This window comes from Nyctereutes procyonoides, unplaced genomic scaffold (assembly GCF_905146905.1).
Source record: "Nyctereutes procyonoides isolate TBG_1078 unplaced genomic scaffold, NYPRO_anot_genome, whole genome shotgun sequence".
Classification (NCBI taxonomy): Eukaryota; Metazoa; Chordata; class Mammalia; order Carnivora; family Canidae; genus Nyctereutes; species Nyctereutes procyonoides.
Window position 1 is genome coordinate 15,053,046 of NW_026575042.1, and position 23,536 is coordinate 15,076,581.

The 23,536-nt window shown below is 36.9% G+C and overlaps 1 protein-coding gene across 8 annotated transcripts in view; it reads right to left on the reverse strand.

Annotated features, from left to right (window-relative positions):
* RBMS3 (RNA binding motif single stranded interacting protein 3) overlaps nt 1–23,536 on the reverse strand; it is a 684,622-nt gene that overhangs the window by 254,923 nt on the left and 406,163 nt on the right. For all 8 annotated transcript variants that reach the window (XM_055321498.1, XM_055321501.1, XM_055321500.1 and 5 more), the window contains exon 5: nt 14–171. In XM_055321498.1, coding sequence (XP_055177473.1) covers nt 14–171 — 158 coding nt within the window. The remainder of the gene's footprint in view (nt 1–13; nt 172–23,536) is intronic.

Consider the following 23,536-nt stretch of genomic DNA (forward strand, 5'->3'; position numbering starts at 1 on the left):
GCAAATGTTTTACCTGGCAAAGCCAACGCCTCTGCTGACTCCATTAGCATCTCTTAATATTCTTGTGGAAATGACATGTCCAAAGGGTTTCAGCATATTCTCAAGTTCCTGCTCATCCATAGAAATGGGGAGATTTGAGATGTATAGGTTTGTTGGGTCTTGCTCTTGTTGCTAAGGGAAGGAAAGAAACAAATGCATTAAGTTCTGAATATTGAAAAATGTACTGCACTAACGGATAAACTTTTGCTTGAATGCAACATAGATTCCCATCTCCTACACACTCTTGAGCATTTCTTTTACTAATGGCTCTACTTCTTTTCAATGAATTCCCTTCTTGCTGGAGTGTTTCTCACAGAAACAATGTCATAAATGAAAACTAAGCTTTCTGTCCAGCCTCCTTAAGAATGAAAAATAAACATTTATTGCAACTGAACTAAGGAAACATGTATGCTCTTTTCTATTCCCACTAACTACTGCTTCTACGCTCACTGCTCCAACTACCATCACCACTAGTTACTAATGTTGCATTTAGTGAGTGCTCAGAACAGGGCTAAGCATTGTTCTACACAGTTCATATGCATTATTTTATTCATTTTCCCAATAAATATAGTTGTTACCATTGTTCAGAAGACAAAATTGATCCCTAATTTGTCCAAGTTACAGAGCTCCTAAGTATCAAACCCAGGGCTGAAATCTGGGGCTATTACCGAAGTCTGTGGGCTATCACCTAAGTCCACAGGCTTCACTGTCCTGCTCTACTGCCTTCCACTAGACCAAAGGCTGAGGCAGGAGGAGAACCACATCCGCCCCAGCGTCACTGTGGAATTTCCTAAAAATGCAAATTCTCAGGCCTTACCCCAGAACTACCGAATCACACTTGAGGGTGGGACAAGCAATTGGTATTTTGACAACCAGGTGGTTCTGATGACTGCTCAACGTTGGGAATTGTTATCTTACAGCATACATAAACATGTGTGAATGAGATTATGAAGTCTATCATTTTCTAATCCAACAGCAATAGTGCTAAATAGGTTTCCTTAATAGAATGAGACCCTCTGGGGCACCTGAGTGGTTCAGTGGTTGAGCGTCTGACTCCAGCTCAGGTTGTGATGCCAGGGTTCCTGGGATCAAGTCCCATATTGAGCTCCTCATAGGGAGCCTGCTTCTCCCTCTGCCTGTGTCTCTGCCTCTCTCTCTGTGTGTCTCTCTTGAATAAATAAATACAATCGTTAAAAAAAAAATAGAAAGGGAACCCAAACAATTGTTAGCATTATCTCTGCATCCATGGATGTTCTCTCTTTCACACAATGAATTAGTACTGGGACTTAGTTGTATATAGGTAGAAGATAAAACAGTCATAAACCTGGCATATTAACCACTAAGATTAGAATATATCATATATTTAACTGCATCTTTTTATTTTAACCAAAACAACAACCTTAACTCAAGGATAAGTGAGATTAAATTGGAAAAAGAAATTCTGGAATCTATAGAAATTGACATTATGCAACAGTAAAACATCTTTTGTGAAGAGATATCATATTCTGTAGAAAAAGTAAGGTTTTAGTTGCAATGAAAAAAATATAATAAGCAAGATTCCAAATACTAATTCAAAAAACAATTTGGTGTGAAACTATTGTTTTTTTATCAGTTCTAAATAAATATTTTACTAAGCTTTTATATTAATAATTAATTGGTCAATTTTAAAAAACATTTTATTAAATCCACAGGGAGACTGATATAGGATTGGTCCCAGGACCCCAGGATCACGCCCTGAGCCAAAGGCAGACACTCAACCACTGAGCCATCCAGGTGTCCCTAGGTTAAATTTTTTTTTTAACATAGTTTTCAAGCTTTTTTATCACCATGGAAAAGTAAAAATAAACATAATCAGAAAAAGACAACACAGCTTTAGTGTTTAGGAATAGTGTAAATGTAGAAACTGTACAACTGTAGCCAGTCTCCCCCTCATTCTCTAACACACACACACACGCACACACACTACTAAAAAATGGCATGATCCTAGGGTGAAAACAGAGATAATATTATCTATTATTCTTTCCTAAATGCTCATGATCATTTATTTATTTATCTATTTATTTTGCTGGGGTGAAGGGAAGGAAAAAAAAGAAAAAGTGATGTTTCGATACATAATTAGGAATCTTATATACAAACAAGTTTTTTTTTTTAATTTTCTATTTTAGGGAGAGACAGAGAGAGCATGAGTGGAGGGGCCATGGGAGACAGAGAGAGAATCAGAGCAGCCATGGGGCTCGATCTCACAACCCTGAGATCAGGAACTAAGCCAAAACCAAGAGTCAGATGCCTAACCCACTGCACCACCCAGATGCCCCTATATAACTTTTATACTATTTTACTACCCATCATTTAATTTTAATCTTTACATCATCACTCCAAAGGTAGCTCGGCAAATATCATTCATTGATATAATGTCAATATATTCATTGGATAATAAGGAAATGGAGCCAAGCAGATGCATCACCTTGCCTGAGGACAATCTGATAATTAGTGACAGGATTGGAATTAGATTTAGCGACCAAGTTTCACTATCTTCTAGCTCAGTGTGTTTCTCACTAGCCCAATATTTCCCAAGCTTCAATCACCTGCATGTCACCCGAGAAATGATTGCCAGCCATGTACAACTATTTTATTCACTGAAAAGCTTTCTTTAAGTCAATGTACCTTTGGCCTTAAATAGGATCATTTAAAAAGTAACTTTATGTTGCTATCAAACTAAAAAGCTGGTTTAATTGACATAAATAGGTTAATGCAAGAACAGGAAACAAATTAGTGTTCTTAAATTATAGCTAGGTACTGTTTGTTTGTAAAAGGCATTGATTCTCATGGTTGACTTTTTCTCAGTTACAAACGAGATTTGTAATTAAGAGAGGTGTGAGAAGCTCACTAGCACCAGATGGGAGTCCTTTTTTTTCCCCTGGGAAGAATTAGAATTGAGACGGAATTAATGAAAAGAATAATTTTCGTATGATGCAATTTCTGGATCTTGCACACCTATATCTACTTAAGTTCCATGAGGATACATGTCCCTCAGATTGGGAGTTCCTGTATCAATCCCGAACTTCTCAGAAAGGAGCTGCACCAGGTTGAAGTCCCCTGAATGGGTTGGAAATTGCCCAGCACCCCTTTGTCCTTGATCAGGCTAACTAACCACACTTAGCCAACCCATTATCCCATTGTGCTATACAGATCTTTTCATTTTCTCTAGATAACAATGAATTAGTTTATCCTGATTCAAATCCATTTCTAAATTTTCCAAGTGTAGAACACATCGCAGCTTTCCAATATGATGTGTGATAAGCACGCAGAGCTTAGTCCACAAGGAAGTGGTCAGTAAGCTAATTTCTGAATCCAAATTCAAACAGCAAGGCCAACTCCTTAATCCGTAGTGACAGACACATGATCGCACTGGATAGTGTCATGCCTTAATATGCATTCACAGAAAAAGTATAGCATTGGGCAGTGTCATTCATTAAGTAATTCTGTCCTCTGAAATGTGGTATTAGTCTTGAATGTATTTGTTGACTTGACATAGAATGAATTTTAAAATAATGCATACATTTATATTTTATACAATTATACATTTATATTTTTACTTTTAATGTTGTCTATGTATCAAGTTTATGTAAATTGATGGCCACTTTCAAAAGAGTCTTTGGCATTATGAACCAGAGAGCACTCTCCTTTTAACTTTTCAGAAAAAAAAAATTCTCATGTGAGAATTGCAATCAAAAAGAACTTCAAGAAAACTTTTTAAGCTTAAATTTTCATGATGATTTAGTTCAAAGATAGACTTTAGGGGACATCCTCTTCAATCTGATCATTTAATAAATGAAAAAAAATAAAAAAGAAGCTAAAGGAGTAGTTATGGCTTGCTCGAGTCCACCCAGCTAGCAACAGGCCAGATGTAGAATCCACGTCCTTTTTCCATGGTCTGCTGTTCTTATCAATTCACTGCCTTTTCTTTTAAGAAACAGTGAATAGCAGACAGCAGGTTGTAGCTCAAAGAAATATTAGCACAGATGATAATCAATGTCTCTGAATTCTTTGTTTTATTCAGTTTTGCTTATTTATCAATAGCTCTAGCTATGGAGCTAAGGCTATGGAAAAAGAAAACAATTCCTAGCCTTGGTCAGCATTTTACACACTCACTGAATGAATACTCTGCAATGTATACTCCTTTGTAAAAGTATATGACAATAATTCACACATGCATTACATTGAATTGGCCAGGTCACCATAAGTAACTCCCCAATTTTGGTCTGTTGCTGCATCTTTTCATACAGGGGTTCCTTGATCTATTAATTTTGTCACAAGATTGTGAAACAGTAAGGTATCCTCTACATTATTAATGAAAGCAGAGATCTGTCCTTCCATTTAAGAATATGTAAATAATTTTTTTTTCTGAAATGACTGCCATTTTCTTAGGTTTTTTCATAAAGGCAAATTGCCAAAATAGGATTTATTGGCACTCATTTGCTTTTTAACAGTTTAAGACAAGTTCAGAATTTCAGAGCATCTCACGGTAGCTAAGCAAATGAATGCAAATGGAGGACATAATGGTTGTCCAAATCTAGATCGAAGGTTACATCTGTTGGGGAAGGTCATGGAGAAGATGTGATCACTGGTTTATCCATTAGCCACACCTGGGTAGTTGGCGGTTCTTCGCCTCCTCCCCTGTCTTTGGAATGTGGGTTCTCCTTGCTTTCCTCACTTCCAGGGCCTGCTCCAAGGACATAGCATTGGGATAGTGATGTGGTGATGAGACTATCTGGATAGTGTAGTTGACTGGCCCCAGTTAAAGCTTCTATATAGACCTTTAAGATTTGACAAGGAGGTATGAAGATCCACTCATTTTACTGTTGCCTAAGACAAGTCTCATATGTAAGTTCCTTTTCCTCACTAAACCTGCCACCTACCCATCTGGAGTGGCCACCTACCCATCTATCTTTTGCTACCCTCCAAGTACTGGGGCCAGTTTCAGATTACACCTGGGAAGCTCCAGACCAACACTGTCTGGGGCTGTGTATTTTGAATATGCATTATGGCTATTATATATACATGATTCTGAAAAAGGTAATTGGTGGAAGACTTAAAAACTTGATTTGGTAACACTCAGTCTTGCTGAAACTACGTTTAAATATTCAGGAAATAGTTATTAGCATTAGAGACTTTAGAGCAATGTTTATCAAACTACCTGGGGGGGGGATCATTTTTATTTTAAATCTGTCATGGACCAATATTTGTTGGTGTCATGGACCAAAAGAAATAAGTTAATAGAAAATAAAATTAAGATAAAATATAAGCAAAATAAAGTTAAGATTTTTTTATTATTACACTTGACAGACCAAAATTACATTTGGATTAAATGTTATATCAATATAAAATTGTTATAGAAGGTTTTAAACACTTACTCTCAATTTCTTTACTTATTTCATTGAGAGCAGTACCATTTGGTGAACCAAACTTTATGTAACACTGTTTTAGGGGACTATATTCCTATTTTTTCATCATGGTATAAAACCCTGTATTTATTAGTTTTTGCTTACTTTATATACTATAAAATCCTTTTTATTATCATAAAATTGTGTGCAACCAATTTATAGTCATTTTTGAACTATTAGACAAAACTGTCTCAAGATGAATTATCTGAAGCAGGAGTGATAAAACAACCAGAAATATCCTGAGGAAGTCTGAAATAATTCTAAAGCAAACATGTGACTATAATATTTTAAAAACACATTGAGAGGGATGTTCATACAAACTGAATATTATTATTATTATTGTTATTATTATTATTATTACCTTACATAGAGCAGAGTTTTACAGTATTCAAAGTGCTTCAGGGTCCTTTTATTTCATGTGGCCCTTTATCATAATCCTATGAAGTAGGGAAGGCAAAGTTATTACCTCCACTCTACAAATAAGAAAACTGGTTCTGATATCTTGGAAGGGTTGCCAACATCACATGGCCAGCAAGCAAATAAGCAACATCAAAAGTGATATGTTTTGACTCCTGATCTACTCTTTCCACTATACTATACCAACTCTGGGGATTGCCTATAAATATGGCAGTTCAATGAGTCTCACCTGTAGAAGGGAAAAGACACAAAAGAGCAATTATTTTTTAATGGAATAGTCTATTTTAAATGTTGGAGCAATTTAAAAGTTAATAAGAATAAAAAAAAAAAAAAACTTGTTTTCTCTCACCCTGCAAAGGAAGCAAAGAGTCAGAGCTTCCCATGTAAACAACTGGCCTCGAGGCATCAGAGGTTTTGGAACTAGTTTACCACCAACCTTGTTTAGTTGTCCTCCCTGTTCTAGGAGTATTCTCAGCATATTCAGTGCATGGCTATCAGAGGTCTGGCACCTCTAGGTAAGTAGTACCTGGAGGAAGCCTATAGTTCTGGCCATATTGGCTTTAGTACCACACATGTGTCTGATGGTTATTTTATATGCCAACTACGCTGTGCCATGTGGGGCACAGATGGTTGGTCAAACATTATTCTGGATGTGCCTATGAAGGTGTTTTCTCAGTAAGTTTAACATTTGAATCTGTTGACTGGGAAAAGCAGATTGCCCTTCTAATGTGGGCGGGTCTCATCTACTCAGTTGAAGACCTGAATAACACTAAAAGACTGATCCCCTGAGTTAAGAGAGTATTCCTTCTACCTGTTAGCCTTCAAGCTGGGACACACACAAACTTTTTAATATATATATTTATATATTTAATATATATATTATATATATATTTTTTTCCTCTGCCTTCAGGCTCAAATTGACACTTCAGTTCTTCCTGGGCCTCAAACTTGGTGGCCTTCACACTGGAACTACCCCATCATCTCTCCAGCCTGATGATTGCAGATCTTCGGGCTTATTAGCCTCCATAATCATGTGAGCAGATTCCAATAAATAAACAAACAAACAAATAACTCTTATTGGTTCTATTTTTCTGGAGAATTCTAATACAATATGTTCATTGTGACAAATCTGCATTGTTATGAAAAAAATAAGGACATATGATCAGCTCTGATCTTCACACTAGGACTTCTGCGTTCCTCAGCCACAGAGTCATAGCCTTTGGAAAGAGAAAAGAGAGAAAGACGCTTTGCCTTTCCCTAATATCGGTGCTCTAGAATCATGTCCGACGTAATGATTATAGAGCAAAGGGAAAAGTAAAGAAGGACTGCTAAGAAGTAGGCTTTCACCTCTACCTGATGCCTAAGAAACATGTCCTCTGTCCTGTTTGGTAAGTGGTGAAGGGGGCTGCCCTATATTTTCCATCGTCTTCTCCCTCCACTAAAAGAAAAAAGGTGATTTTTCTTCCCCTAGTTTCACATGATGATGGCATGAGAGGAGGATGATACGGATCCGTTTTCCCTCCTATGGCACCAATAAGAACAATTTCCCTTAGAAAAGAACCAATTAAGAACAATTTCTATAAGGAACACATATTTTAAAAGAAGCATTTGATTATTTCAGATTTAATGCAAGCAAACTGGCAACTGGAGTTCATGTCCTCAAGTTCAATTGGAGGGTTCAATTTTGCATAATAAACTTGGCAGAGGCCTGACTGTGACACCTTGCCCAGGGCTTAGGACAACCTGTACTGCTGATCATTTGTGCTGTTCTTTAAGGCTTTTATTTCTAGATCAATTGAGTAGCCTCAAGTTGGGATGAGCATTGAATGATTAAATGAGCCTCTTGAGTCTTTATGGCTGAATTCAAATTACCTGTGGTCCTGGAACAGGTGGCCAGATTGGATTCCTGGCTTTCCTTGACTTCTCCCTCCACATGCACCTCATGAACTCGAGCTCAGTATCGCCCATTATCAGCCCTGACGTGCTGGTTTCTCCTGTGAGAAAATGCTAAATTAACATTTTACAATATTGAGATCTCTCTATAGTTTTATTGTAATATATTACTAGATCACAAATATGTATGGTTTTGTACTCTGGGTCCTGACAGTCAAAAATGAGAACAGGAAACCAAACTATAGAGAACTACTCAATATTGTAAACAAATCGCACCACATTTTCTCAGAATCTTATCCACCTCTCTGAAGGGATTCTCCAGGAATATCTATTTTATCAGCCTCTTGTGAACCCTGGGCTAGAAAACTGTCACCTGATTTGTTGATAATGATTATGACTATGATCCTCTTTCAAACAACTGGAAGTACAGAAATGGTGTGAATATAGCCATAAGTTTACACTGTTATTCTATTAATTTCTTCTAGAATGTCCACCACAACACATACAAATAGAGGGCACTGTAAATAATTTTGTATCTTCTGCCTACAACATGTCAGCTTAGAAATTTGCTGAGAAAAAAAAAAAAGAAAAAAAGAAATTTGCTGAGGCACACATACACATGTGGTACACACACAAATGTATCTCGGAAATATAAAGATGCTAGGGATGTAGAGTTCCACTTGAGGGCAACCATTCTCATTGTATTCTATGTAGAGGACCCCCCAGAGCACAACACAAGTGATAACTCTTGGAATTGTGCAACAGACCTCATGTGGTAACACCGTGTCCTATGAAATTAGAGAAGCCTGAAAAAATGACAGCCTGTTAAATTTGAATTTCTGATAAACAACAAATAACTTTTTTTTAAGTATAAGTATTTCCACATATTATATGGGTCACACTTATACTAAAATATTGATTGCTACAAGGGATTAACATTATGATTATACAATTTATTAGCTTTTAGATAGGATTCATGTTACTACTATTCTATAGTATGATATTATCTAATATTTATTTTAAGTTTACTATGTGCCAAGCACTGTGCTTTAAATTTACTTCAATTCATTATGGTTTTATTCCTTGAAATAGCCCTTGGGGCAGTTATAGCTAATGTCCTCATTTTACATGTAAGAAACCTGGGGTTATAAGAAGCTATGCAATTGCCCAAGATCACACAGCTATTGGGAAATCCAACTAAAATTCAAATCCCAATCTATTTGAATCAGAAGCATGAGATTTCAACTTAAAAGTAGTGTACTTAAAGACTCAGACTTTTCTCTGTGAGATCAAAGTGAAGGAGCCACTCTGGATGGATACCTATAGGAATGTGTTCAATGTGTAAACCTACTTAGCACCTCAATTTACCTTTCTGACTAAGAATGGAAATCACTTAGTCATACTGAGGAAATGAGCAAGCAAGAGAAGACCCAAAGTTAAGTCTTGCTGGTAAGGCTGGAGCAATAAAATTTCCCAAGAAAAGCTAATTAACTGTCTAGTTTCCTTCTAACTTCTATTACACAAAGATAAATTTAAAAAAATATGTTTAATATATAGAAAGTGAAAAACCACAGTTTTGTGTACAAATGTTGCTGTTGCACTGGTGTTTTGCTGGAATCTACTTTTATTCCTAAATTGCCAATGTCAATTTCATAGAAATTGGCTTTATAAAGCCATGAACAATTCACATGTTATAGAGAAAGAGAAAGCAATCAGCTGTACATGAGTACTTCTTCTTTTAAAGTAAATTCAGCTATACATTTAAATCTTGTTGGTCTAAGTGAAGGATGGCGTATCTTGGGTTTATTTAATCCTAGTCTTTCCAAAGAGATCCTGAACATTTGATGGCCTATAGTACTTAACATCATCAGATGGGAAAAGGTGTATGTGTGGATTTCACAATAAAAAATAAATTTATCAATGCAGAAATAGGGGAGGGTTGAGAGGGGCGAGGTGGGGGAGTATTGCTGCTGTCTTGCTTCCATTCCTTATGTTAACATTGCAACCTTGGTAGCAAAGAGGAGGTGCAACAATGGGTTGAAAGTGTTCAAATGAGATAAACCATTTTGCCTTCTAGTAGAGTAACTTCCTTCATCATTGCCAGCTTTTATTTGGCCCATCTGTTAAGTGGAATTTTCTTAAAACTCATCAGTGGGAAAGAGTAAGTCTCTTCTTAATGTGGCTCAACAAGGAGTTAAGTGATTTCACCAAGACTGCCTAGAAGATGAATGAAAACGTAGTGAATACATCTCAGTTTTTTGCTCAGTTCTGTCTACGAAAGACCTGTCGCCCAGTAGACCAACACACCTTGAGGCACTGAGAGGTCATTGGAGACAGTGGAGGCACTGAGGGAATCATCACACCACTCACTCAACTCAAAGTCACTTTGTTGATTCACTTATCTCTGACTCCTGGCACTTTACTTAATGGATTCTCCACTTATTTTTGACATCATTGCAACTGACTGTTCACTCACTCACTCATTAAACATCTAATCTTCTAGTATATACCAGTTACTGAGCTAAATCCTGAGGATACAGACACAAGAGGCCATGATCCTTGTCTGTCTTAGAGAATGCAGTCCAGTGAATAGCTTTCAACTAAATTTCAATAATAAAAAGCTATTTCTCATTAATTAACACATTAGTCTCACTAAGAATGTCAAAATCTACCCCTTATTCTCTTATAGTTTATAACTTGAAATTCTATTTTCCCCAAAATGGTATTAGACAATGTAAATTATTTCTATACGACATCTCAACTACATGATAAACATGAAAATTCTTGAAATATAAGAACTATACACACATATCCACACACACATATATCCATTTCAACAAAAATAACTTTATTCATAAACCTCCAGAAAACTGGGTAGAAATAATCTGTGAGGAGAGAGTGACATAGTGGCTCTGACATTAACTAGTTCTATGACAGTAACTAGTAATTAACATTTCTCAGCCAATTTCCTGAACTGTACAATGAAGATAATAATATGAATGACCTCAGAGGGTTCTTGTGATAATTTGGTGATACATACACTAAAAGTTTATTACAGTACCAGGTACATAGAGGAAATTCAGTAATTCATCATTCTTCCTATAATTATTATTAAATTAAAAATAAATGTAGGGCATTGCAGGAGGACAGTTACTAACTAAATGTAAACCATGTTTATAAAAGAACAATCATTGCTATTTAGAATCTGTCCCTCTGCATTCCTCACAGGTGCAAACTTACTAGATGTCACATTAAATTATGTAGAGGTGGGCATATTCGATCTGAGATTAAACCCTTAAAATGTGGCTACTGTATCAGCAAGAGAATCTAGAAATATATCATGGTGGGGGGAGGGGAAGAGACCAATGTTCGTATCATTTATGAGCTAAAAAGATTAATGATTTATTACTGGGCTCATTAATCAAAACCATAAGGCCTTTTTTTTTTTTTTTTAAGGAGTAATTCCACTGTTCAAGTCAATTAGCCCACCAAAGCTATTACACCAAAGAAGCTGCAATGTTATTCAGACTTCCCTGGGAGTATTTAGAGTATAAAATAAATGCTATTATTCAGAAGATACCAAATTGCTAAGCTTCTTAAATTCATACAATTGGGAACCTGCAGTACATTAAAATACTGAAACTCATTAAGAGTCTTTTTTCCCCAGCTTTAGAGTCATTGGCATTCTCAGCACAGTTAAGAACAATAAAACGCTCCCAGCTTCCAAGAAAAGAGTGGCTTGCGCTCCTTCAGCTCCACTTCAATGAATCACTGAGGCAGAACTGGTGCCCAACCTTTGAGACAACAGCAGCTTCTACTGGATTACCCTAATACCTGAATAGAACTGCAAAATTAGCTAACATGCTACATTAAGAGGAGAGAAAAGAGTAGCTAGCTTGTATCCATCATTTACGTTTATCTTGCTAGAGCTCTTTCAAAACATTTGAGCATAAATATACAAAATGTTAGTAAAGATTTAACCCATAGAATAAGAATCAATGCTTATATAAGTGAATGACTAAATAAATGAGAGATCCTTTAAGTAGAATGAAAATTAATAAAAGTAGAAGGAAGGTCGGAATTGCAAAAATCACCCCTTGGCAGCCATGGTAATAGTAATTGACTTATATGAAAATATTCAGTGTATGTCAAAAGACATGAGTGAAAGTTTGATGAGAAAAAAGAAATGTAGGGACACTTGAGTGGCTCAGCAGTTTAGCCTCTGCCTTCAGCTCAGGGCATGATCCTGAGGTCCTGGGATCGAGGCCCACATTGGGCTCCCTGAATGGAGCCTGCTTCTCCCTCTTCCTGTGTCTCTGCCTCTGTCTCTGTGTGTCTCTCATGAATAAATAAATACAATCTTAAAAAAATAAATCAGAAATGTACATAATCTGAAAGAGTTCCCCCTAATCTCAAATACTCCCCCCCTTGCAAATATTCATTAATTACAAGGGGGGAACAGTTACTTTTCCATGGAGATACCTAGCAGCCATACCTTAAATGATCAAAGTAGCATCATCAGAATGGGACAAGTGAACACCATGTGCCTCCCCATGCGATGCACTAGCAGGACACCAGAGAACTGTGGCATTCCTTCCAATAATGCACACACCAAATCTACCCTTTGGAAAACATCAGATAGACCTAAGTTGTGGGACATCCTATATAATAAATGGCTCATAACCCTCAAGATGTCAAGATGCAGAATGACTGAGGAACATTAAAGACACTAAAGAGACACAACAAATAAATGTAACAATTGATCCTGGATCCCACCCCTGAAGAATGTGTGTTTATTATAAAGGACATTAGTGAGAACTAATGAGACATTGTTGATGATACATTTCTAGTGTATCAATGTTAATTCCCTGATTTTGATCATTTTGCTGTGTATGAATGTCCTTGTCATTAAGAAATACAACTAAAGTATTTATGGATGATGGAGCATCATGTCTGTAACTTTCAAATATTCTTGAATCATAAGAATTATATATATATATATATAGATATATATATATTATAGAGAAAATGATAAAGGAAATGTGAGAAATGTTTAACATGTGGAAAATCTGGGTGAAAGGAATTATACTATTTCTGCAACTTTTTGTAAGCTTGAAATTATTTGACAATAGAAGTTAAAGCAAATGCAAAAATAAGATAAATAAGCTATTACTCTTGATAGCTAAAATCAACCCCCTTCAATAAATATTCACTTTATAAAAGAAACGTAAGGCAGTATATACTCTTTCTTGTGCTCAAACTTTACTCCCTAAAGAACAAAAAACATGGAATTCAGCATCTGTGTCCTTTAATACAATGTGTTTCCCATACTCAGTTTTAATGTTTTAATGATATTTCTGCTCAGGTGTTTTAATGATATTTCTGCTCAGGTGTTTGAACAGAGAAAACAAAGATGGAGATTCAAACTGGATCCCAGGAATCTAGAAACAATAGTACATAAAAGGAGAGTGAGATAAATTCACTCTAAATGCAGATATAATTCTTTTCCAACACTACCATGCTTCCTAAGACCCCAACAGATTTTCTCCTCATTATGCAGCCTATACATGCATTATTAGGATCATTTTCTCCTTCATATACACATAGTCAATGCCTTTGAGAGTAACTTGGAACTTCGTACATAACATGGGATAAGGCAGTGGTCACTATACTTGAATAATGCATAGATTAGTGAGGTTTAGTTTAAATGGAAAATTTTGCCCCCAGGGGACACTTGGCAATATCTGGAAACATCTTTGTCTACAACTGTAGGGAGGGTGTTGCTCTTAGTATCCCACAATATACAGAAAAGCCCCCTGTAGGAAAGAATTATCTGTGAAAGTATCTGTTAGAGCAAAGTTGAAAACCCTGGTATCAAGTCCTTTAAAACAACAACAACAACAACAAAGTAAAATACTACACACACATACTCACACATACACTGTTACTACATCTATCACTCTATAATATGTTGTTACATATTATATGTTTTATATAAATACACATAGCAGACTTCCAGCATTGACTTAGTTATTTTTATTAAAGAGAACTCAAATATATGCAAATGCTTATTTAATGAGGTAAAATGCCTGTTAATAGCTTGTATGCAACTATTAAACCAAGTACACTTTAAAATTGCATAAAAGCAAAGTTGCATAACCAATACAATTTAATTAAAACATTAATTTAATATCATGGATGATGTCGTTTTGCCAAATCTAAACTCTTGCTTGCAATGTGAATATGCTATCGACTGCTGCAGCATCAAATATTTTCGAAATTAATGTGCTATATTCTCTTTGCCATGTCACATTCTGATTCTTCCACCACTGTTCTGTATTTGAATTATTATAAAACCTTCATCTGGGCTTAGCTTGCCAGGCTAACAGCTTTCATGTGGCTTGAAAGCATCATTTACTGATTACGTCTGCCTGGTTTTTTCCTCATTAGCCCCAGACAATGACAGTAGGCCCTGTTGGCACTATGCGATTATAGACATAAATACAGACACAGGCAGTGACATCAACTGGTCAGCCAGATGATCTCAAATATGCTTTCATAACCTTTTAAACTTACAGTCATTAAATGGAAATCCCCGAATTTGCAAATCCTCATAGGGAACTCACGAATCCTTAAGAATCCCTTCCATAGAATGTGGTGAGAAAGACGTCAATACAATGAAAAACCACAGGGATTTCTGTAGCTGATCTTGTTTCAGATCCAGAAGTCATTACTTGTGTATTAGCTTCAAGGAAGCACAGATAGACATTAACACACACACTCTGTAATTCTGGACTAGCAAGTTCACTTCCTTATGACTTTGCCTCCACACCATTTAAAAGAAGAATACTGCTACCATAGAGTTACACTGAGGATTACAAGGACACTTCACAGGCATTAGTATTATAGATGTTAATATCTGTATCAACTCCTCCTCTTGAGCGGCTATACTCCTTCTTTGGGTGCTTGGCTACATTTTCTCTTCAAGTAAAGGAGCAACAAAATAAAATTAAGCATTTGAGGGGACATGTAACGGCATCAACTTTAGAAGCTTATATTAAGGAAAGCACTAAATCAAACTGTATCTGTTTACAGATAAGGGTATTTAATTTATTAGCTATTCTGTGACAACTACCTTATTTAGCATAGAGCAAGTCAGAAATCAAAGACAACAGGTAGAAAGGGCCAGGAGAACAGAAATCATGGCTTCCTTTTACATTTTTCTCCATTTTCATTTACTTGTGAACCTTTTAAAAAGTGCCAGATTAAGACTTATAATGGTTAAACATGGTACCACTTACACAGAGAAAGGGTTGATGGAAAATTAACTGAAAGAAAAACGATACAAAATTCATAAACTTCAAAACATTTTCCAAGCAGGTGGAAAGGCCAAGTTCCTCAGGCAGGAAAGAGCTTCCTCTGCTCAAGGGAAAGAAAACAGGCCAGTGTGGATGGGACATTGTGCGGCGGTAGTGGCATGAAATGACAATTGGAAAGGTATCCAGGGGCCAGATCAAATAGGGCACCATAGGCCATGCTGGGCCTACATGCTGGGAACTGGGAAAGCACTGAAGAATTTAAGTGGGGAAAGACATGATCTGATTTGTTGAGAAAATAAATCCAGAAGGCAGGAAGAGCTGAGAAATGGATTAGAGTTCCCATTAGCTGGGAAGTTGTTGTAGTATGTCAGGAGAATGGTTATGGTTACAGCAGTGGAGATAAAGGTAGAGAAAAGTGGTTTAAAAAAATCTGTTTTTCAAGTCAATTCTACATAATTTTGGATGTTTGGGATGTGAGGAATTTGAGAAAGGAAGATTCAAGGATTATCTCAGGGTTTTGATATTTGCATCTTCAGCTATATGAGTACTACTTCTTGTGCTCAAAGACACAGAAAGCCAAATTTGAAGAGAGAAATCTAGAACTGTCTTTTGGCTACCTTGAGTTTGATATATACACTTAGTTTCAAGAGTAGTGATGATGTATAAATATAAACACTTGGGAAACCTGGAATATCCTAAATTCAGTTTTATAGACTAGTATGGCCAAACACATTTATAGAACTGGGAAGACAGGAAACATATTTTCTTTGGAAGCAAAGGAATGCACACATTGAATCATAAAATACTGCTTTAGAATCCAAGGCATGTGAATGATAACCATGCCCAAGATTTTCTCAGAGGACAGAGAAGATTTGCCCAATGTCCCAAATCAAGTTTGTAGCTGGAAATTAGATTCTCCCAGCTGTTAATTCAATATGTCTGTCTTTATGAAAATTTTCCAGACTCATATAAGGAAAACTTTCACAATGAACAGGTTTCCTTCAGGTTATTTGGCTGTAGAGCCTTGCAGTCAAAGCATGGCTTGTAGTTCAGCAACACTTGGCAGTTAGAAATGGAGACTCTCAGGTGCTATCTCAGACCTGCTAAATCAGATCTGCATTTTAATAAGTTCTGCAAGTGATTCATGTGTACATAAGAGTTTGAGAAGCACTGTTTTAGAAGTTAAATCACTCTTGGATTTAGGAAGGATTATTTTGCAAACCGCTGGATTCACATAGTAAAATGAGGACAAACACTGACATTGTTCTTGCTCAAATGATCACCTAGCCTATTCAGTGAGGGATGCCACCATTAAAAACAACAAAGTATGTGCATATGAACTGACTTGGAAATGTATCCAAGGTATATTGCTGATTCTTCTTCTTCTTCTTCTTCTTCTTCTTCTTCTTCTTCTTCTTCTTCCTTCTTCTTTCTTCTTCTTCTTCTTCTTCTTCTTCTTCTTCTTCTTCTTCTTCTTCTTCTTCTTCTCTTCTTCTTCTTCTTCTTTTTCCTAAGCTAGTTGAAGAACAGTATGCAGGGCAGGATTGTAGAATTGTAGGTGATGCTCCATGCTCATAGTGTTCCACAGCACATTTCCTTGGCTCATCTGATTACAACACATCCAGCTGGACAGTCACAGATACCACTGCCAGTCCCATGCCAAACAAGTGCTGGGCAGGGATGGGCGGGAGGTTTCTCTACTCTGCCTTTTCCAAAACTGCAGAAATTCACTAGATTACACACAGGCACAACCCCAGATACAAAATCCAACTGATGGGGTATGGCAGTTGAACAATGAAATGCTCCAGCCTCCTCATCTGACATGCATTCTACATGGTTCCTCAGAGGTTCCCCCAGGAAAATGAGCTCCAATTGCCAACATCTGCTTACTAGAACATCCTTTTGGACTTTTCTCCCATCCCCATCACACCTTCCCCACTTCTTTACTCCTAATTTTCTGCATCACTTCCCAAATAAACTAAATGCACTCAAATTCTTGTCCCTCTTTGGGGAAAGAAAACTAATGCTCTATGCTTCCACATAGAGATATGTGATAGACACAAGTGTATAGACAAATGCATGTCTGTGCATGGAGAAAGATGGGGAGATTTATATAGAAAAATGGTGTTTGTCTCTATGGGCAAATTTACAAGAGACTCCCACTTCAGACATTTCTGTATTATCATGATTACTATCATTTCACATGGAGTGTTATTTTTACAAACTTAAAAAAAAAGGAAAAATTGAAAACATCAGGAAAAGGGATCTTTTAGACTCTGTACTAAATAAAGACAGGGTAACAAATTCCAGTGCATACAAAATTACATACTAAGAGCTGTCATTTATGATTGTCCCTCTGTGGTTTTCCTTTCCCAAGAGAATCTAACTGATAATGACAATGGGTGCCTTCAAAAAGAATGGTCTTCATAATTTTTATGAATCTTTTACCCTGAAAAATAAAGAGTGCCTATGGCAAATTTCAAAATCAAGGATCCAGAAAAGCCACAGGGTGTAATGAAGAGATCTAATCAGGTTATTACCAACTTTCCAAGCAACTAAATGATTTTTTGCCTCTCCTCCTTCATTTTGAAGTCTTCACTATAATCACCGATTCTCAAGGTTATTGTTCATGAGGTGAGTGAGAGAATCATGAGAGTTCAAGCGTCACATTTTTGTGCAGTCTTAATGGGTCAATGGCCTCATTACCATACATAATCAAGACAGGCGATAACTTTTACAGAAGTATGAAAAGGTTTATTTTTTTTTTTAAATCAGCAATTTAGGGGTGCCTGGGTGACTTAGTCGGTTGAGTCTGACTCTTGATTTCAGCTCTGGTCATAATCTCAGGGTCCTGAGATTGAGCCCCACCCACCTCAGGCTCTGCATTCAGCAGGGAGTCTGCTTCTCTCCTCTGTCTACCCTTGACCCTGCTCTCTGTCTCTCAAATAAATAGATCTTTTGTGAAAAATCATCAGTTTAATAGTTCTAATTTAAAAGATATCAACCCACATAGATCCAAACAGCTAGAATTTATGATTCTGTCATAACTTTGTTTTCTTTTTTTAAAAGATTTTACTTGTAAATAATCTCTACACCAAACATGGGGCTCGAACTCACAGCACCAAGATCAAGAGTTGGCTGCTCCACCTATTGAGCCAGCCAGATGTCCCTTCCTCTGTCATAATTTTCATGTTAAGCGCAGTAATTTAAAATTCATACGTGAGGGTGGCCCATGTGGCTCAGAGGTTTAGCGCTGCCTTCTGCCCAAGCCCTGATTCCGGAGACCTAGGATTGAGTCCCACGTCAGGCTCCCTGCATGGATCCTGCTTCTCCCTCTGCCTGTGTCTCTGCCTCTCTCTCTGTGTCTCTCATGAATAAGTAAATAAAAACCTTAAAAAAATAAAATTCATACGTGAGGAATACTTAGGGCAGGGAGGAGGGCAGAAAACAAAGGAAAAGGGAGAATGTGATTATTACAGAAATGAACTCATAAGCTTAATACAATGAATATTGACTGGAAGTGAAGAACAAGTGTATGGCAAAAACAAAACAAAACTAAATCTATAACAATATCAAAAGAACAGCGTGAATAATGAGCAATAGGTAACAATACTAAGGATGACTACACTTTATTAAGCTGTTACTATGTGTTGAATACTATGATTTGCATTATTTCTAATACTTATAGTTAGCTTTCACAGTGGGTATTATTGTCATCATTATTTTGCAGATGAAAATAATGGACACTATGAGTGGATTAAGGAGTGATCTACAATCACACCCCTACAAGAGTTAAGATTCAAATGAGGCCTGTGACTCGAGCGCCAAAGCTACCACCAATAACATAACTTATGACCACTCAAAATATCCAAAACAGGTACACTCAAATCAAATGCTATGGCTGAAATAAAAAGAAAAAAATTATACATGTGAGATAAATATATTGATCATAACTTCTTAACTTACTATATCAGCCATAAACATGATTTACCAAGAGAGAAACAGATTAGGATATACTGATCCAGATTCTATTAACAAGACTTCAGCAAACCAGAAGCTACTAGGACAGGTGGGACAAAGAAATTAATACAAAGGAAACGTATATGTACTTTTTGGCTTGCTACCGTCAGAGAGAGTAGTATTGATTGATTGATTGATTGATTTGATTCATGAGAGACACAGAGAGAGAGAGGCAAAGAGACAGGCAGAGGGAGAAGCAGGCTCCTCGTGGAGAGCCTGATGCAGAACTTGATCCCAGTACCCTAGGATTATACCCTGAGCCAAAGGCAGATACTCAACCACTGAGCCATTCTGGCATCCCGAGAAAGTAGCATTTAAAAGCAAAACTAGAAACACCTAAATATCCTACAAAATGGGAAAGTTTAATTGACTGTGTTTCCATAAAATGGGGAATCTTGTGGTTATTAAAAATGATTCTCATAGAAAGTTCTCATGAAAGAAAATAACAATATCATACAGTCATATGGGGAAAGCAGGCAACATATATATATATATATATATATATATATATATATATATATATATATAGGCACATGACACATTTGCCCAGAAAAGAACCAGAAGAAAACATCAAGTTTTTAACAATGGTTATCTCTGAGTGGTGGCATCAAGAATACACTTTCCTTTTTTCCCTCCTTCTTTCTTACTTATCTATGGTTTTGAATTCTTTAATAAAGGATAAGATTTGTCATATTACCAAAATAACAAACTTCATATAAATTCAGAGCTGAATTTCTCTTTTGTTTGTTTTTAGAAAGCCATGGATGAATCCTTTGCTTTTCAATAATGGTGCAATAAGCAAATATCTTGGCTCAGTTATCTCTGTCCAGATATCTTCATTCTAGTAGCTGTGTGGGTATATCTAGAGGATACATTTCCAGAAGCAGAATAACTATATCAAAGGGAATATAAATTTAGTATATTTTAGGTGATCCCCAAGTTTGTACCAATTTTTACCTCTGCCAACAGTATATAAAAGTTCCATTTCATAAAGAAGATGTGGTCTATGTATACAATGGAATATTACTCAGCCATTGGAAATGACAAATACCCACCATTTGCTTCGACGTGGATGGAACTGGAGGGTATTATGCTGAGTGAAATAAATCAATCAGAGAAGGACAAACATTATATGGTCTCATTCATTTGGGGAATATAAAAAATAGTGAAAGGGAATAAAGGGGAAAGGAGAGAAAATGAGTGGGAAATATCAGAAAGGGAGACAGAACAGGAGAGACTCCTAACTCTGGGAAACGAACAAGGGGTGGTGGAAAGGGAGGTGGGCAGGGGTTGGGGTGACTGGGTGACAGGCACTGAGGGGGGCACTTGATGGGATGAGCACTGGGTGTTATGCTATATGTTGGCAAATTGAACTCCAATAAAAAAAATGCTGCAAAAAAAAAAAAAGTTCCATTTCCTCACACATAGGCTATATCAGTGTGACCGATCTTTTTAATCTTAGCCAATCTATTTGCTTAGTTTAGGGGCCACATATGCCTTCTGTTCTTAGAATCACTGAAAATCAAGCAATATGTTTTAAGATCCTTGTTTTTATGTGTGTATGTATGTATGTAATGTATGTATGCATTTATTTTACTTCCTAGGAATTACAAGCCAGAACAAAAGATGAAAAAAGCATCAAAAGATAATCAGACTGGTTTGGGATTTGTGAAGGGCAAATGAGCCTGTATTGAAGAAATGTGCACAAATATGATAAGGCATCTGATGCAGTAAATTGAACAATTCCTTCGCCGAACCCTTACAATGCCCCAGCAGGTAGTATACTTGCAAAAGAAATGATTTGTTACTAGAGAACTGAACTCATGGTTCTACCTCTGACCTAGAGATTGGTTTTTCACTTCTCAGTTACCACGTCTGTGAAATGAGGCCAATGACAGAAACAGCCACTCAATGGGCAGTGATAATTAAGGTTGTTTCACACTGAATGTACAAGGGAATTGTACAAGGGAAGACGCTGTCAACACAATTCACCACTGAAATGTATCTTGGTCACATGATCAGAAGAGAATGAGCACTGATTTCAGGAATGTAACAGCAGGTAGACATATAATTTTAGGAAGACCTACTTGGCTTAGCTATAGGTAGAAATTTTGGAAAAGTGTAGAAAGGTATATTTGTGAAAAGGCACATTATGGTATACACAGAAAACACAGGAGTTGAGTTACAAACACTCGTTTTATTACTTGACTAGTTGCTGAGTCTCTCTGAATTGTCATCCGTCTCAGCCATAAATGAAGCTCATTCTACCAATATCATAGGAAAAACAGGTGAGGATATTTATGAAATGCCCAGCACAGTGTTTGACATAAACGGGCAGCTCACCCAGCTCCTGGATTCAGTTTCATTAAAGAAAAAATGTTTGCCTGGAGGACATTATTTTAAAATTCACAAAGGACAGGGAAATCACCTTCTGGAAAACATTCTTAAAAACCAGAGTTCAAACAAAACCACTAATTGGACAGATGTAGTGGGGGTGGGGGTGAGGGACACAGAAGAATGGAATAATCTTTGAGAAAGTACTACTCTTATTTTTCTTCTCCCCAAAATTAAGACAATTCCCTATTATCTATGTGATGAAATGACACAAGATCCCCTTGTGCTTTGTAACACAGAAAATATACAAAGCACTACCTAAATAATCAGACTTAAGCCAAGAAAGAAAGATATGCCTCTAGGCTGTAAATTCTGCTATATTTATCATAGGCCGTATTACAAAAAGAGCCCATTCAATGTTGCTCCCATTTCTTCTGAGCTTTTACTTGAGAGTTTGTGTGCATGCATGCGTGCAAGCACATGCTGACTTATTTAAACTTACTTTCTACCACCTAATCCTACCTGACATGGTAAATGGAACAAAAATGTAATAAAGTAACTTACTAAATATACTTCATTGTTGTGCTTCTTGGAAGAAGAGAGCTGAGTAATCCCTCTCATCTATATCTTGTGTTTCCTTCCCTACATGCAATCCCTATAAGGTTATCTTACCAAATCTAGTTTAAATTCCAACTGTAAGTCATGTTACCAGTCCTGTCCTTTCCTTTCATCTCCAGACTCTCATACCCAACTGCCTACTCAACATTTCCACTTGTATGTCTCACAGGCCTGTCCTGCCACCCCAACTCTCTCCTTCCCAGCCCTCCCTATCTTATAATGGTAACTTTTCAGAAGCTCATGTCATAAAACTTGAAGTCATCCTTGACTCTTCCTCCTTTTATATTTTTTATTCTGTCATTGAATCCTATTAACTCTATCCTCAAAATCATTCAGAATTCAATGGCTTTTTCCCACCTCTACTATTGCCCACTGATGCAGTCCACGGTGGTCTCTGTGCTGGGTTATGACAATAGCCAGTCTCCCTGCCTCCACCTTTTCCCACCTATAGCCTCATCTCAACTCAAACAGATCAGAGGATTGAGTAATTCTTGCAAAATTATACATTTGGTCATATCACTTCCCTGCTCAAAATCTCAGTGGTTTCCATCTCATTCAAAATAAAAGCGAATGCCCATAAAAATGATGTGCAACCCCTAGCCCACTCTGCTTTTTCTGCTTTATGCTTACCCTGCTTTAGCCACTCAGGCTTCCCTGCTATTCCTCAAACATCCCAGGTATTTTTTTGCCTGAGGACTTCTTCACTTGATGTTTCCTCTGCTTAGGGTCATCTTTTCCCAGAATATTTCATGGTTCTCTCCCTGAACTCCTTCAGATCTTTGTAAAAATGTCACCTTCTGAGAGAGGCCACTCCTTACTACTTTATTTAGAATTGCACACAGATACCTTACCTTACCTCCTTTACTGCCTTATTTTTCTCTAGAACAATATGACTTACCATATTTTTCTTATTTTGTTATATTTCTGTCCCATGAGAGTGCAAGTTTCATGGAGTAGGGTATTTTGTTTACTTTATTCATTCATGTGGCCCCATCTCCTTCATATGGCCCCATGCTCCATAACTTTTTGTTGAAAGAAGGATTTGATTTCTAGCAAAGTTCTGGAGCTGGTTTCACTACTCTGAAAACAGTGTACATGCTTAGAAGTGAGGATCTTATATATGAGTATGCATTAGGGAGGGAGTCTTTTCTTACTCATGTTTGTTCTAGCACATTTAAAGAGAATGTGGAGAGGCAGGGGCTAGAGAATTTTCCAATGTCAGAAACTAAGTATGATACGAGTATGATGATATTCTCAGTTTTCTGATATTTTTTGTCTCTGGCAGAGTCAGTCTCTTTTGCAGAGAGGAGCCAACATAGGATGTGGTCACCTAGGTATGTGGCATACTCATAGAATCAGAAAAAAAAAAATTCCTCTAGGGGTGAGGCTGCCTGTAGGTTTCCATGAGTCTCTTCTTTGACTCTAGGAATGATATACCAGGGAGCCTAGGAG